Source organism: Archocentrus centrarchus, unplaced genomic scaffold (assembly GCF_007364275.1).
Source record: "Archocentrus centrarchus isolate MPI-CPG fArcCen1 unplaced genomic scaffold, fArcCen1 scaffold_37_ctg1, whole genome shotgun sequence".
NCBI classification, from domain to species: Eukaryota; Metazoa; Chordata; class Actinopteri; order Cichliformes; family Cichlidae; genus Archocentrus; species Archocentrus centrarchus.
The window spans coordinates 1,174,770-1,191,743 of NW_022060264.1; the positions used below are offsets into that span (position 1 = coordinate 1,174,770).

The following is a 16,974-nucleotide window of genomic DNA, read 5'->3' on the forward strand; positions in this document are numbered from 1 at the left end:
TTAACTCATTTTTCAGAGCTTCGGGTTTAGAAATCATCAGAAAAACATCCAAGCACAAATCTGATCTGATAAATAAATCTGATAAATAAATAGATAAATCTGATCTCAGTACTCTTCTTTACTGCCATGACCCAATATGCTTAACTAAAGACAGCAGTTACAGGCAGTTGCTGAACAATGCTCCAATTGGAGTCTGACAACTTGCAAAGCTTTATTCTGGAATGTGATGCATCTATACATCATCCACAGCCTGTAGGCCAAAACACTCTGAAACTACGCTACTGTTTCAAATGGCATACACAACACAACCCCTGCAGCATCACATTTATTTCAAGAACAGCAAGCTTATTTGAAATGCTCCAACTTTAAAAACACAAGCACTATAATCAACAATGAAGAGACAGCTGGATTTCTGTCTCACCTGTCTATGCAAAACCAAATATAATAGCCCATCCAGCCAAAAACTGAAAAGAGTCCAAATCACAGTGAGAGTTCATTGAAAACTCACAGGCACTGAAAGGTGTCAGGTCATTGAAAAGATGTCAACAATATTAAATTTACCTTTAAATTAAGTTCATGTACATGGCTGTATTAGGTCTATATAAAATAGATAAATATATAAAAATAGATGGGCTAAATCTGGACCAAATCAGATGAACTACACACAGCCCAACTGTCTATTCAATGAAGCTTATATTCAAGTTCAATAAGGAAGACCTGTATTCACTCATCTGCCTGCTTTCTTAAATGATAAATGGACTAGTTCTTGTACAGCGCTTTTCTACTCTAACAGAGCACTCAAAGCACTTTATACAGCATGTCTTCAGTCATCCATTCACAACTTTTTTCTACACCTAAATATCTAACATTCACACACATGCACATGCTGATGAATGCAACAAAGGGCAACTTGGAGTTCAGTATCTTGCCCAAAGATACTTTGGCATGCAGCCTGGAGCAGCCAGGTACCGAATGACCAACCTTATGTATTGTACATGACCTGCTCTATCTTATGAGCCACAGCCAGCCTGGTTGTTCAGGCTGCTAGTCAATCTAGTAAACCTCAGTGCTCAATGTCATTCTACTCCTCAGACTCATATTTGTGCTATTCCATTCAATTTATATAGCATCAAATCACAACAAACAGTGGCCTCAAAGTGCTTTCTATTGTAAGGTAAAGATGCTAAAATAATTGCAACCTGTCTCCTCCCCATCTCTGCCTCGCTCACCCTGGTCACTCAGAGCCTCATCCCAGCCTCCACCTTCACCAGTGTTTAGGGGGTGGTTTTCCAGTCCTAATTCCTATCATTCCTGGGACTCTGTTCTGCTATGATGATTCATCTAATCGCTAAATATTTATCAAATTCTCTATCTTAATAAATCATGTTCAGTTCTTCCAAATTATCTCTCTTTATTGAACTACTCTGGGCTAAATACAACAATAACAGACTATTTTCAGATTTAGCCAAGGCAATCATGGATGTCTGCTGCTTGATGGGCATAATCAATGATGATCAATTAGAGGATTAGCGCATAAGCCAGTGTTGAAAAAATATAACAGCTTTCTTTGTGGCAATATCACAAAGTAAGGGAATTTGTTCAAAGTATACAGTGCATACATTTCTTAACCACTACACTAAATGAAAAAAGTAAAAGATAAGGAAATGGGTTTTACACATTACACAACAAAACAGAAGGAAGTTAAACCGAATCAGTAAGGAATGACTTCACATACCTTGTTCCAAAGCCCCCTCTGGTGCCTGTTGGGGAGTCGAGGCTTTCTCCTGGCTTGGCTGGCCTGTCACGATTCATTTGCTGCAGAATAGAGCTCAGCTCAGTGATAACTGTGTTCTTGGAGTCTGGTGTGGATGGGGGACTGCGTAGCTCAGGGGGCTGATCGCCCCACAGCTTGGAGGTCCTTTGAGTGGGAGTCCTAGGAGGTTCAGAGGATGAGGGAGGAGGAATAGGGGCCTGTGGTGGTGACCCATAAGACTCTGGAGGCTCTTCAATGAGAGCGTCATGATAAAGTGATGTTCTATTAATAACAGACTTGCCCTTGGGTTTAGGTGGCACTGGGGGCCGATCCACCAGGAAGGCATGCCCATCTGCAGTGGCATAGAGGCTTTCCAAAGCACTATCACAGAAGCCTCCTTCTGATGACAGGGTGGAAATGCTGGAAACTGTGCTAGTGGTCTCCATGTGCTGAGGATCCCCACTACTGCGGCTATCTACTTCTTCAATGCCTGAGTCACCTACCCCTGACTCTGGGTCTGGTGGAGTAGGATATGAGGCGGGTATACTGTTTGCCACCCTTCTGTGTTGATCAGTGACAGGTGGTGGGGCATGAGGGTGGTATGGGGGTAGAATAGGTCCTCCATTCCGTCTCTGTTGCTGAAGCATCTCTGCAATGGCGCTAGCCTGGTCATCAGGAATGTCAATACTGTTTGCAAACTCCAGCGGTGGGGGGAGGGGTTCTGAGAACTCAAATTCCTCATCAATATCAACTGAGGCCAGAGGGGGAGGTGGGATGCGAAAGGGCAGTTTTACAGGTTCCTCCATGGATTCGCCTAAAGGAATGCTCCTCCTCCTTGATGTTAGTGGCTGGGGACTGGACAGTGTTGAAGAATTGAGAGAATCGGGCTGGTTAGGGTCTTTTAGTTCAGATGGCCGGTTGCTGTCCTGTCCTTCAACATCTTGGTTGTTCACCTTGCTGTTTATGTCTGTGCTTGTGTGAACCATCAGTAATCCAGCTGACTTGGGCTGTGATGTGTCTGCCACATCTGCTGGAGCGCTTTTCCTCTCCTCAAGTGCCCGATGCTGCCGCTCTTCCCGCGCTCCATCAGACTCATACTTCTGCTCTGTCATCTGCCTTTGAAGGCCACCTCGACCAGGCCGTCCCATGGTTGCTGTAGAGATTGCAGCAAAACTTGTCTCAATTCCAGAGCGTAGTTTGGTGTCAATAAATAGAGGCTGGTTGAGGTCTGGTTTGTGACTTTGCTGAATTGGCAGGGACTGAGCTTCATGCTTGGGGGTTTGCTGAGCCTGAGGAGGATTTTGTGGCTGATTCTGAGGATGGTTTTGTTGCTCTTTCATGGCCCGGTCACGAGCTGCAAGGGCCAGAGCTAGTGGAGAATTAGGGTCCAATGGTTTGCCAGTGACAGGATGGAGGTAGGTTCCATTGGCCCTGTAGTGGCTCTTAGGAGGAGTGGCTGGGAGGCTAACAGGACTGTCCAGGTTGGGACACTGGCCTGTTCTGGTGTTTAGTGGCTCCCGAACAACTGTGGGCTCAGGAGTGTTGAAATCTGTCATATTGCCGCTACCACCACCAACAGGGGGACCAAGCTGTGTTGCTGAAGAAGGGGCTAGTATCCTTTGAAGACGCTCATCACTGCTAAACATGCCTTCATCAATGGACTTGGACTGGCGAAGGCGAGGGGTTGGCGTGGGACCGCTCAAGTCATCATCCCCAATATCTATTGATTGGAAGGCAATTGAGTTCTTTTTTGCCTCTAGCCTCTTCTCGCGGTCCCGTACTGCCCCAGCAATAGCTGCTGCAAAAGGGTTGCTTAGGGAAAGGGGGTCTTCAGGACGTAAACCTCCACTTCCACCAACAGCGGGTGTGAGAGGAGGGTGTTCAGGGGTTGTGGGCTCAATCTCCATACTGCTACCCTGGCTGCTCTTGCCACTGCTGCTGGTGGAGGGCTCCTTCACGATGATGGTGGGGATGGGGATAGAAGAGCATGTTCTTTCTATAGGTGTAGCAGGCATAGAAACTGGGCCTGAGGGACTTGTTGGCATGTGACACGTTTTCTCTGGGCTGTCTTCCACATTAGACTGCTTTACTAGCATACCCTTCCTTCGGGCTGGTTTTGCTGGCACATACAGCGTCTTATTGCCCACCTCAGAATAAGGGTTCTCGGGCACTGGGGTACGCCCCCGAGTACGCGTGCTCTCAAACTGCTCAGAGCTCTGACGGAAATAGCCACGCCTTAATGTACCAACGTCAGTAGTTCGGCTTATCGTTGTCACTGCATTGGGTGAGTTTGGGGTAAAGCTTGGTCGTGAGGTGCCATAGCTCTTGGTTGTAGGGCCAGCAGCTGAGTTGTAGGCAGGTGGTGAAGGGGGTGAAATGGCTGGGGGAGGAGGGATGTCCTCTGAGGTGTCAGGCATAGAGAGGCTGCGGGAGAACTTGAGTAGGGGAGGTGTGAGGAATCCCTGTTTCTCATCCTCCGATGTACCTTAAAGAAATGGATATGAAAGAATTATTTTCTCAGTACAGAGTTCCTATCTTTCACACCCTACTTGGCCTGCTAGTTCCAAAAGAAATGTCTTATTGATGTTAGCTTACTCTGAATTGTTATATAAGCAGGTGAAAATGCTGAAATGTGTGAGGGGCCAGACAGGTGTGAAAAGTATTTGAGGTAGTTGTTTGAAGTAACAGGACCTTTCTGGTGATCTGACCAACTGCCTCACCAACAGAAATCTTCAATGTGGAAATTAGAATAGTAGTTAGCACACTGAACAAGGCATCAGATTATCTTAATAAAGAACCAAAATGTCTTCCATAAATTCCCTGTTTTTGCTCAGAAATGTGGTGAAAATCAAACATAAAACCAGCTTATGGTTAATTATTAGACCTCAAGGTAATGTGTCAAAGGCCAAAAAGGTACATAAATGTTCCCAAGCAGGACAAGGTACATATTTGTACTGTTTCTTCTAGATTTTAAAGTATAACAAGAATTTTAAGGTTCACCAGGAAACCACATGCGAATATAAAAATAAATTATGTGAAATATTTATTTACTCTCAGCATTTAATACATTTTGACAAATTCCATTCTGTCTGTCTTATATATTAGTGGTACTGGAGACATGTCATGTCACAACAAGAAGGTTTTGGGTTCAAACCTTCCCACGGCCTTTGTTCTTCCCATGCCTGGTGGATTTTCTTTGGTTTCCTCCCACAATCCAACAACAGGCATGATGGGTTAGTTTGGGATTCTACTTTGACTGTAGGCACAGATGTGAGATAGATAAAGCTTTAAGTTTCAATAAGACTAAAAAAATGCTAATCAAAACACATCCAGTTCTGTGTACGAATGAATAATAAAATAAACAAGAGCACTGCTGAGCTTGGTTGTTTTGGATTTGTAACAGGAAGGCATCAAAGTGCTGTTATAGAAAAATCAGTGAACAAGTGTGTGAAGTTTCATGGGTCTAGCTTGAACAGTATGCAACTAATTTGAGATTGTTTGAGTTATTGCATCTATAAGATTTCCAGACATTTTTACCTCTGACCTTTCAAACTCATTGTAGATTTTTACTAGATGCATCTATGGTTTGAATTTGAACATTCTAGGTCACATCGTTCTCGTGTTACGTCCAATGTTAAAGTTTTTGTGGAACAGTCGCTGCCGACACTGACAAGGCTGTGACGAAAAGTTTGACTTTCTTCTACAAAACAGCCAAGCTAAATATGAATAGGTAGTCCAGTATCCAATTTTAACTGCAAAATGCAGGCAATCAACATTAAGGCATAAAATTATCACCAGAGGTTCAGGAGTCTTCTTTGTAGGTATAAAACGCTAAGCACCCCCCTTAGTACCCTTGAGGGTACCCTTGAGGGTACTAAGGGGTACTTGAGGATACTTGAGGTACCCCCTTTTAATACCCTTGAGGATACAGCCTCAGTGACAAGTTGCTATAAGTTTAAAGGGGCAATAAGTTCCTTTATTTTCTGAGAGTGTGGAAGAGAGTATGGCTATGCTATGTTTGGAGATCCCATTTGGGGATAATCTAACTGGCAAACATTTGTAGAAGATGCTTGTTAATTTACATAAGTTTCTTTATCTTATACAGTAATGCATTTTTAAAAGCACTTTTGTTTAGGATACATGCCCACAAATTTTCTGTCAATGAGTAACACTCAGAACAAAGCCCTGTGTGTCACATTGTATAAACGCATACATGCAAGTGTTTGTTCTGCAAAATGCAGGCAATCATCTTTTGTTGTAATTCTGATGGTGCTGCAAGTCAAAAGAACTGTGAGAAACATTAGCCTGGATGACATCCCTCTAGTTCAGCAGTGAGAATGAGGTTTCAGCATATGCTTAATGACCTCCAATATTATCGCCTGAAAGCACACTTTGCTGACTGGCTCATTCTAATTTATCTATAATTAGCTTTAATATTGCTAGAGCACAAAGAGCAAGTCCTTGGAGCATTAATGGAATATTATGACAAGCTAAAAGTTACCGGACAGACACACACACCATCCTACACATACTTTAACTGTATACACATCATACCTATGGACTTTTGCTTTTTCATAGTGCCCTTCTCAGGTATCCCCAGGAAGGCTCCTGGCACAGTGGGTGGCACCACAGCTACTCCCTGGCGGTCATGATACATGGACTGAAAAGCAGATTGTTGTTACTGATATAACCAGAAATATATACTTCTTTCAATAAATGCTGTTATTGTTAGTCAGAGAAATATTGAAAGAAGTATATATACTTCTTTCAATATTTCTCTGACTAACAATAACAGCATTTATTTTCAGTCATTTATGTATTAGGGATGCATAAAATATTGGCCAGATTCATGTATTGCCTGGGCCTGCGGAGTGATACTGGCAAACAGCCTGATGTTTCACACTAACTAAATGCTCAAAAACTGTATGATAAGAGCTGAAGAACTTTAAAACAGAATAGATATTTTTCAAAGAGTTATCTGTTTCCTTAGAACAAAGCAAGAAAGAAGTAATAACAAAAACAAAATGAAAAGAATATTTGTAAAAAAATATTGGTAAAATCTACAATCACCCAAATTGTTATTTTAAAAATCAGCATTAGCCCTGAATTTCACATTCAGTGCATTGCTACAACTTTTTTTTTTTTTTAAAAAAGAGCCCTAAAAGGATTTCCAATTCGAAAATTTTTTTTCCATTCTGTAATTCATTTGTGGAGGCAGCACAAGGTCCAGCCCTATTTTGAATGAATATGATGCAGACAAGTAGTAGGTAGGGCACAATGTAATCTTTATATTGAACAATTTAATTTAGAATAACACCGGAGATTCTCGCCATCTTTGCATGTATTGTTCACCATAAATTGAGTTCCCTCATGTTCTCTTACGTTCATGTCAGTAGGTGTAACCAAGCAGCGACTGGATGGACGTGGTTTGATTGTGGCAATCTTCATGTCAACAGGTGACGTCTTCTGGGCATGTGTCATCTCTTCAACTTTGTCTGCAAGACAAACAATTTATAACATGTGAGCATTGAAAAAAAGTGATAGAGGGCAGGAGTGAAGTTGCAAAGCCTTAGTTACAGATCTCACGGGTCAAATGCAAGCTACTCATTCAATCATTCAGTGAGCCTTCCTTGTGTTTCCACACCGAATTGTGAATGGAACTGAAACAGAAAACAATTGAAACACTTTTTTGGGGGGGTGGGTAGGGGTGGGAGATTGATGAAATGTGTCTGGCATGTCCAGCCTTGGAAGCCGTGCAAGCTCTTTCCAAACAGCCGACTCAGCAACATCATCCAACTCTCGGGGTTGTTCCTTCATTAAATGTAAAATGAGCAATGAATGTGAAAGCCTGCCAAGTTTGCCATTATCTTTCTTTGTATTTTTATTTATTTTTTTTTATTTTTACTGTGCCTACAACATGAGAAAGGTATTGACAGCAAATTTGGCAGAACTGAACTTCCCTCTGGTGTGTGATGATGCCATCAAATAGAGTCCAGCTATACAGTTTTGCTCAGAGAAGCTACATGCTAGCCCTGATCTATCCTCTTACTGTGTCACCTCCCTGGCTACAACTGTCTAGGATGTAGAAAGCTTCCATGCATCAGGGGAGTGATTACTTAGAGTGACTTGGAAAACAATCCTCTTCTTCTGCGCATCTATACACAGAGGAGAGGAATGGGGAGGGGAGGAAAGGGGAGGAGAGGAGCATCAATGACCTTAACTACAGTTAGAGGTAAAACACACACAGAGGCACGCAGAGACGCACAAAGAGACGCACAGAGACAAACAGCATAAAGATGCACAATCCTTTTCTCTCTCTCTCTCTGATCTGTCTTCCAGTTGGATTGCAGCTACAGCCTATCAACAACATGCCACACGGTTGCCCTGGAAACCTATCTGTGAGTGAAACATTTCCGAGAATAAACCTCCTTCTCACACACACACACACACACACACACACACACACACACACACACACACACACACACACACACACACACACACACGAGTCTGCAAAGTAGCTTATAAACAGTGCACATATGAAGAAAAGAAACATGAAAACTTTATGGATCAGGTACAGTGAACAAACATTGACTTTTATAGCAACAGCACGTTATTTATACACACTCACACATTTTGTAATTCCTTGTTAAAGGTCTGCTGCTATGTTTTGTTGTGTTTAAAACATTCCAGAAAGTAATCAATGTATGTTTGTTGCTGTTAGTGTTGTAAGTTAGGTTTGTGGGTCTGCCTGCAGAGAAGCACTCTGAGGTGAAATACCCCTTCAAACAAAAGCAAATCCTGGAAATACTCAGGAAGTAGAAAGTATAGACTGTAATTACTACATTTAACCATGCAATAACAACATTTTGCACACAAAAACAGCTGCAATCAAAACCATAAATCATGCAAACACACAATGGGTGTAGTTCCATTTGGTTAAACTCAGAATCAAAATGGAGCTAGTCAGACAAATCAAATTCTTAAAAGAAATAATCACTAAATACAACAGTGTTACTTAATCACAGTCAAGTGGAGTGTGACAGAATTCAATCACTAGAGATATTAGATCAGACTGAAAGCATGCCAACTGTAACTTACCACCTTTCTTTTTCCTTAGAGTGGCTTAAAGGATGACAGAAAAACAGTCTTCAGAACAAATAAAACAGACTCGAAGCTTTTCCTACGAGGAATGAAAGCTGCCCTCATCACAGGGCTTTTCTTTAACATTTGCTAAAAGTAATCACTCAATCGACATTGGTCCTTCTGCAGTCAAGACACAATAGTTCTTCAGACTTAACTATGGACCCAAGCAATGTTATTACTTTTACATCTGTATAATGTACAGAATGAAATGCAAATATGTCAAGTTAGTGTCATTTTCAGTGCATGAGGCGAATCTGGACCCTACAGAGTTTGCACAGGTAATCCACCTCCTCCAGGATGGCACATCAATACATGCCATTCCTCCAATTTTCCTCCAATTTTCTGTTTGCATATGACAACCAATCAGAAAAGTGCTGGTTTAAAGAGTGGAAGAAGGGAGCTAAAATGGCTTCTTTCAGACAATGGATAAACTGATGAGAACGCCCAGTGTAAAACAAATAAAGAGTTTTTTAAACTATGACTCATACAAAGCTACTCTAGTAGAGTCCAGGGATAAAAATGTGGTTATATGTCATAAGGGGTTCCCTTTCATGTGTCTACCTAACAAGTCAATGCTCATGTTTGGCATTTTTTGTGCTTGTCAGCATATCAGTTTGAATGGGACCAGTTAGCAGCAGCCATGGTGAGCTTTAAAAAGCCACATGCAACAAATTGCACATATCCAGGCTCTCTGAAAGAAAATTAACTTTAGTTATTGTTGTTGGGGAACTCGTGGTGCTGTGTGGTTTTGCACGCAGCATGAAAGCAGCTGGAAGTCATGATTATGACTTACTGAATTCTTTTTTAAAACAACTTTTGGCTGCAGTTGAAACAGATACACATGCTCCTCCTCTGTTGTATCTCTGACAAAAGATCAGCTCAACAACGGTTAGCTGTTACCATGACAAACCCAGGTGTCGCCAAATCAACTTGGACTATATTAAGAAGGGTTACAACATCAGATAACAAGAAGTGGTGCTGGGCAATCAATCCAATAGGTTTTGAGGGAGATATGATTTTTAAAAATTTTTTGCCCTATGTGGAGTCTACGGTATAATTGGCCCTTTTAGACTACTTTTGATTTGACCATTATACAGTATGTTTTACCTTACAAACTGTTTGCTTTGCCTTGTCTTGATTTTTTTTTTCAGCACAACCTCACATGTCACACTGTACTTATTTTTTCATTTTGACATACTATATTAACACATTGGACCTAAAATCACACAAAATCATAAAATTGGAGTAGAAAAAAGTTAGATTTTTTACTATGAAAAACCGCATGAAAAACATGTTTAACAAACTATTTTTATAACTTAAATTCCAAAAATAATTATATATAATGTTCAAAAACTTATGCACAAATATAAACAATGATTAACATTATAATGCAGACAATGCCACAAGCATTTTTTTGCACCACTATTTACAGAAGAATCAGGTGTCACAATAAGATGCCACAAATTATTAGTGCCACTCCAAGAAACAGTTCCTGTCCACCACAGATAGAGGGGCCCGTCAGAGGCCTGACACTTCCAGGTGTGTCCTTCCTCCTGTTGTACACCTGCAGACAGTGTTTACATTTCAGTCTGCCTTTGGTGGCTTTTTAGCAGAATAAGCCTCATCCATGACTACACATCACACTAAACATACTACAAACTAACTATACATGCCAAACATGCTAAAATCTCTCAAATTTCAGAACTCTCTTTCACCCCGTCACTCTCACAATTTTCAGCTGCTCCTTGAGCCCATTCACTATTGTGTCTCCTTCTGAACACATCGTCAGAACCACTGACCTGTTTGTCAAAAGGTGTCAGGACAACACAAAGAACCTCTGAAGTGGTGCTCACCATGCACAAAGACAAAAACAACAGAAGAACAATGATGATACTTTTATTTATTTGCTCCTTGCAGCAGTAGTGACAACTCTTGAGTGTGGGCATCCAGAAGCAAGAGTACTTCATGCAAAAGAGGACAGGAGATGAGGAGAGAAGCAAAAGCCTTTTTCAATTTTTTTTTCTTTAAGTCAAACTAAAGCAAAATGACCAGATAATGAAAATGCATATTGCATTATCCTGAACAAAAGCCTCAATCAGCCACTGTGAACTAACGGATGTGCAGCTGAGCATAATGGATGGCAGAAGGTTATGTAGCATTGTGTGCTTACCTTTATCCACTATTGAGAGATTAACCAACCATGAGAAAGAGGTACAAAAAAGAGGTTCTGTTAGATGCTCACTTCCATTTGCCACAGCGAGTTAAGAAAATGCAAACTACTGGTCTTACCAAGTTCCTCAAGTTCAGAAGTCATCGACTTAGAGCGCATTGACAGGGCTGTGGTGGGGGCTCTCTTTGGAGGTGGAGGAGCTGAGGGAGCGAGAATCGGAGAAGTTACAAAAAGTGTGCATGTCATCAGAAATTATGCAGAGATGAGCTGAGATCACTCCTTCACATATAATCAATCAATCAATCAATCAATCGAGAGATAGAAAAAAAATTACACAGAAATGTTTAGGCAGAAAAGAAACAATGAGAGAGCTATGATCATGAGAGAGTCTCATTGGATAATGCAACAGTAAGTTGGTCATTTTTGGCACTTTGCAAAATATTCTTAAATTTGTTTGTATTTCTGTATGTGGGCAGATTTTGTCTGGTTTGTCATTACAACCACTTAGAACATAGCACTGCAAGTTTATAAGTGTGAAGCTGATTTGTGTGATCTGAGAACTGACTGGCATTGTAGCGGGTTTGAGTTCATTGCATCATGGTCATAGTTTTTCTTGTTTGTATTAGTCCAGTTCTTGCTCCTGTCTTTCCCTGTCAACCCAACCAGCCTCAGTAGATGGTTGCCCTCCTGAGGAGGAGGAGGAGGACATGGTGGTGCAGTGGCCAGCGCCATTGCCCCCCCAGCACAAAGACCTGGGCTCAAATCGAGGTACTCCAGCCCCCCACCCCACCCCCCCAGACACACGCCAACCCAAATTGACCTCAAGTGTGAATGTTTCTATGTTTTAGACTTGCAACCCTGCCTCCTGTCCCATGGCAGCTGTGATCGGTTCCAGCCACAATGCCAAATTGGATAAGAAGAAGAAAATGGATAGATGCTGAAGAGGCATTGTTTTACAACATAAAGTGCCTTGAAACAACACATAACTATATAAATAATGCCAAATTAATAACATATTTTAATATAGAAGGTACATCTGTGAGCAGATTCACACAGCAGAAGGATTTTTACACCATTTTACTATACCCATGCTGTAGGCTACACTGTGCTCTGCTGTGCCATGGCTGAAGCACCTCATAATGATTAAATTATTTAATTCTAAACATCACTGCCATTCATGTTCAGTCGCATCTTGAAACTGTTGTACCTTTTTTGCGTGCTGTGTCTTCAGGGTCCATATTCCGGCTCACCGTCACCACCTTAATCAGGAGCCGGTTGCCTCCCTGTCGAATCATATTCACCACCTGTCGGTGGCCCACTTTCACCACGTTCTCCTGGTTTACCTGCCACAAACAAAAAAATCGAAAGAAGATAGTATAAGTTTTCTTACCCTGTAGCTTCTGTTATATTATTACCTCGGCCAAGGAGGTTATGTTTTTGATAGCATACATGTCATTCTGTCTGTAAACATGATAGCTTGGAAGATTTTGAATTAATTCTGATAAAACTATGTAGGGGTGTAGAGTGGGGTCATGTTAACATTCCATTAAAATGTGGCTTACATCCACAAAGCTCTTGAAGGTCAACTTAACAATTTATTGGTTGAAAATTGACAAAAAAAAACTTATGACTCAGAAACTATGATTCTTGCAAGTGGGGTGTGTATAGTCAATATTATAGAAAGCACTGTATAAAGATTTAAAATCACTTGTCACATTTGACCTCTGACCTTTCCTTCAAGGTCAAATGAAGTGAAACTTTCATAAAATGTATTTAAAACCAAGCTATTTAAAACTAAAATTCTGTTGCCTTTGTTCATGTTGGCAGCATTTGGGAAATGATACTGGCATATGAGGATTACAAAAATCACATTATAGTTTGCATCATGTATCATGTCACATTTGACCTCTGACTTCATTTTTACATTTCACATCTGCCTTTCTTTCAAGTTGACCCCAATAAATGTGTTTTACCAAGAGAAAGAGAATGAGCTGCCTAATTAGTTAGAAATGAATGTTACTGTACTGTATATTACATAATAAGCTAAAATCATTCATGTCCAGTTATTGACATATCAGTAACTATTATCTATTACCTACTCCTACATAATGTTTGTGTAATCAGAATGAACATCTATTATGATACTCTTATCTGATTTTTACAAGACTACAAACTTCTTAAAGTGCATTTAAAAAGTATAATACAAAATATAATACTATTCCCTTAAAATACTGCCCAGAGAGTTAGCGACCTTGGTGGAGGTTTGTGCTTCTTGTTAACTGTGTATTTGAGAACGTTAAGCACCACAAATATTGGAATATTCATGATACCTTGGGTTTGTGTGCGGGCAAAAAATGCTGCCCACTTAAATCTGAAGATGTAAAGTTCAATACAAAAGAAATTCTAGAAGAAAACTAAAAACAAAATTACTTAAACAAGCCAATGTGGCTTCACATTGCATACTATTTGTCACATGGGGGGTCTAATATAGAATTACTCAAACTACTGGTTTAAGCATTTTAAAGTACAATAAGTACCATCATTTTATATTATACACCTCTGTCCACACACCATGCAAACTGGTAAATTGGCTCTATGGTCATCACATCCACTTATTTGATTTAAGGCATTACTAGGATTACTAGAATTTCTGCCCTCTGAATCACAATCTGACTAAACATTCAAACAGTTGCACTTTTTTATTGAACAAACAGAGCAAACATTCCTAGTCCAGGCTAGAAAAACTGAGTTCGTGTGCTAACAACTTTTCCAAAAGCTTCTTTAAGTCATGTTCCAGACTGAAAAGACTGGAATTGTACAAGTGCATTTCCCTACAAATGGAGGCATACAAGTTCTAGTTAGTGACAAAGTCTGACCTTCTCTACAGCTGTAGAAAAAAAACCTTTATTTATTTGCCAATAAAATATTTTGAAATTTATTAAATCCTTGTGATTGTTCTTCAAGGTATGATAGAAAAATGTAGATAATATCCATCCTCCGTCCATCCCTTTTCTTTCACTTATCTGGGGCTGGGTTGTTGGGGCAGCAGCCTAAGCAGAGAAGCCCAGACCTCTCTCTCCCCAGCCACCTCCTCCAGTTCATTAGGCGGGACACCCAGGCGTTCCCAGGGTAGCCGAGAGATATAATCTCTCCAGTGTGTCCTGGGTCTGCCTTGGCCTCCCAGTAGGGCATGCCTGGAAAACCTAACCCAAGAGATGGCCAGGAGGCATCCTGGCCAGATGCCTGAACCACCTTAACCCCTTAACTGGCAGCAAAAAAATCACCTGACAAAAACTACATAACGCCTTCTGGTCATTATTGGCTCTGAAAAACCCATTTCATAGCCTATTAACTGGCCGCGTCTGGTCCGCCGGCTGAATGAAGTGCATTTTATATGGCAGGCTAGACCCTCCCATTTTGATTGACACCTCATTCGGCCAATCATGTTAAGAAATGGGTTTGCTAGAGCCAGTGATACTCAGAGGGCGTCACGTAGCTTTGTCAGGTGATTTGGTGCAGCCAGTTAGATGATTGGCCGAATGAGGTGTCAGTAAAAATGGGAGGGTCTAGCCTGCCATATAAAAGGGACTACAAACGGCCCGTCAGCGGGCCCTTGCCAGTTAAGGGGCTACCTGGCTTCTTTCAATGTGGGGGAGTAGTGGCTCTATTCTGAGCACCTTCTGAATGACTGCACTCCTCACCCTGTCTCTAAGGGGGAGAAAGCTCATTTCTGCTGCTTGTGTCTGTGATATACAGTGGCTTGCAAAAGTATTCATACCCCTTGAACTTTTCCATATTTTGTCACATTACAACCACAAACATAAATATATTTCACTGGAATTTAATGAGAAAGACCAACACAAAGTAGTATACAAGTGTAAAGTGGAAAGAAAATTATACATGATCCAAAACATTTTTTACAAATAAAAAACTGAAAAGTGCGGTGTGCAAAAGTATTCAGCCCCCCTGAGTCAATACTTTGTGGAACCACCTTTTGCTGCAATTACAGCTGCAAGTCTTTTAGGGTATGTCTCCACCAGCTTTGCACATCTAGCGACTGAAATTTTTGCCCATTCTTCTTTGCAAAAAGCTCAAGCTCAGTCAGATTAGATGGAGAGCGTTTGTGAACAGCAGTTTTCAGATCTTACCACAAATTCTTGATTGGTTTTAGGTCTGGACTTTGACTGGGCCATTCTAACACATGAATATTTTTTGTTTTAAACCATTCCATTGTAGCCCTGGCTTTATGTTTAGGGTCGTTGTCCTGCTGGAAGGTGAACCTCCACCCCAGTCTAACGTCTTTGCAGACTCCACCAGGTTTTCTTCCAAGATTGTCCTGTATTTGGGTCCATCCATCTTTCCATCAACTCTGACCAACTTCCCTGTCCCTGCTGAAGAGAAGCAGCCCCAGAGCATGATGCTGCCACCATCATATTTGACAGTGGGGATGGTGTGTTCAGAGTGATGTGCAGTGTTAATTCTCTGCCACACATAGCGTTTTGGCCAAAAAGTTCAATTTTGGTCTCATCTGACCAAAGCACCTTGTTCCACATGTTTGCTGTGTCCCCAACATGGCTTCTGGCAAACTGCAAACGGGACTTTTTATGGTTTTCTTCAAGTGGCAGTGGCGCAGTGGGTAGGTGCTCGCCTTGCAGCCGGAAGGTTTGCAGGTTCGCCTTGGGCAAGACACTTAAACCACATTGCCTAACGGTAGCGCTGGTCTCTGGCCGCATGACCGCAGATGCTTGTCTCTGGATGAGTGATCTGGAACGATCATTTTGTTGTGTGCCTTGTGTGCACAATGACAGTGAGTTGAATCTAATCTAACATCTTCTTGCCACTCTTCCATAAGGACCACATTTGTGCAGTGCACGACTAATAGTTGTCCTGTGGACAGATTCCCCCACCTGAGCTGTGGATCTCTGCATTTGGTCCAGAGTCACCATGGGTCTCTTGGCTGCATCTCTGATCAGTGCTCTCCTTGTTTGGCCTGTAAGTTTAGGTGGATGGCCTTGTCTTGGTAGGTTTACAGTTGTGCCATACTCTTTCCATTTCCGGATAATGGATTGAACAGTGCTCCGTGAGATGTTCAAAGCTTGGGAAATCTTTTTATAGCCTAAGCCTGCTTTAAACTTCTCCACAACCTTATTCCTTATCTGGTGTATTCTTTGGACTTCATGATGCTGTTTACTCCCCAATAATATCTTAACCAACCTCTGAGGCCGTCACGGTGCAGCTGTATTTGTACTGATATTAGATTACACACAGGTGGACTCTTTTTAGTCATTAGCAGTCATCAGGCAACTTCTGAATGCAATTGGTTGCACTCAGAGAAAAGGGGGCTGAATACTTTTGCACACTGCACTTTTCAGTTTTTTATTTGTAAAAAAAATGTTTTGAATCATGTATAATTTTCTTTCCACTTCACAATTGTAACCACTTTGTGTTGGTCTTTCACATTAAATTCCAGTGAAATATATTTATGTTTGTGGTTGTAATGTGACAAAATATGGAAAAGTTCAAGGGGTATGAATACTTTTGCAAGCCACTGTAAGCGATACATTCTTTCGGTCATAACCCAAAGCTTGTGACCATAGGTGAGTGTAGGGACACAGATTGACCAGTAAATCAACAGCTTTGCTTTTACGCTCAACTCTCTCTTCACCTGACGGACCAGTGCAGCATCTGCATCACTGCGGCAGGTGGAGTTGTTTAACCACCTCAATGACCTCACTCCCAACGATGCGCGAGTAGTCCCTCTCGTCCTCAGACTCTGCTTCCACTACAGAAGTCATGTCAGTAGGATTAAGGAGGTCCCACATATTCCTTCCACCACCCAGCTATAGCCTCAGTTGAAGTCAGCAGCGCCCCACCCGCACAATAGTGAGTGAAGCACCACTATCTT

General features: G+C 41.5%; 1 protein-coding gene across 1 annotated transcript in view; it reads right to left on the bottom strand.

Moving 5' to 3' along the window:
* The window catches only part of shank2b (SH3 and multiple ankyrin repeat domains 2b), a 304,111-nt gene that overhangs the window by 17,521 nt on the left and 269,616 nt on the right, over positions 1-16,974 (bottom strand). Inside the window, 7 exon segments of the mRNA XM_030724518.1 lie at positions 1,736-4,238; positions 6,308-6,413; positions 7,136-7,248; positions 8,855-8,878; positions 11,070-11,078; positions 11,189-11,269; positions 12,277-12,412. Of these exon segments, the coding sequence (XP_030580378.1) occupies positions 1,736-4,238; positions 6,308-6,413; positions 7,136-7,248; positions 8,855-8,878; positions 11,070-11,078; positions 11,189-11,269; positions 12,277-12,412 (2,972 nt within the window).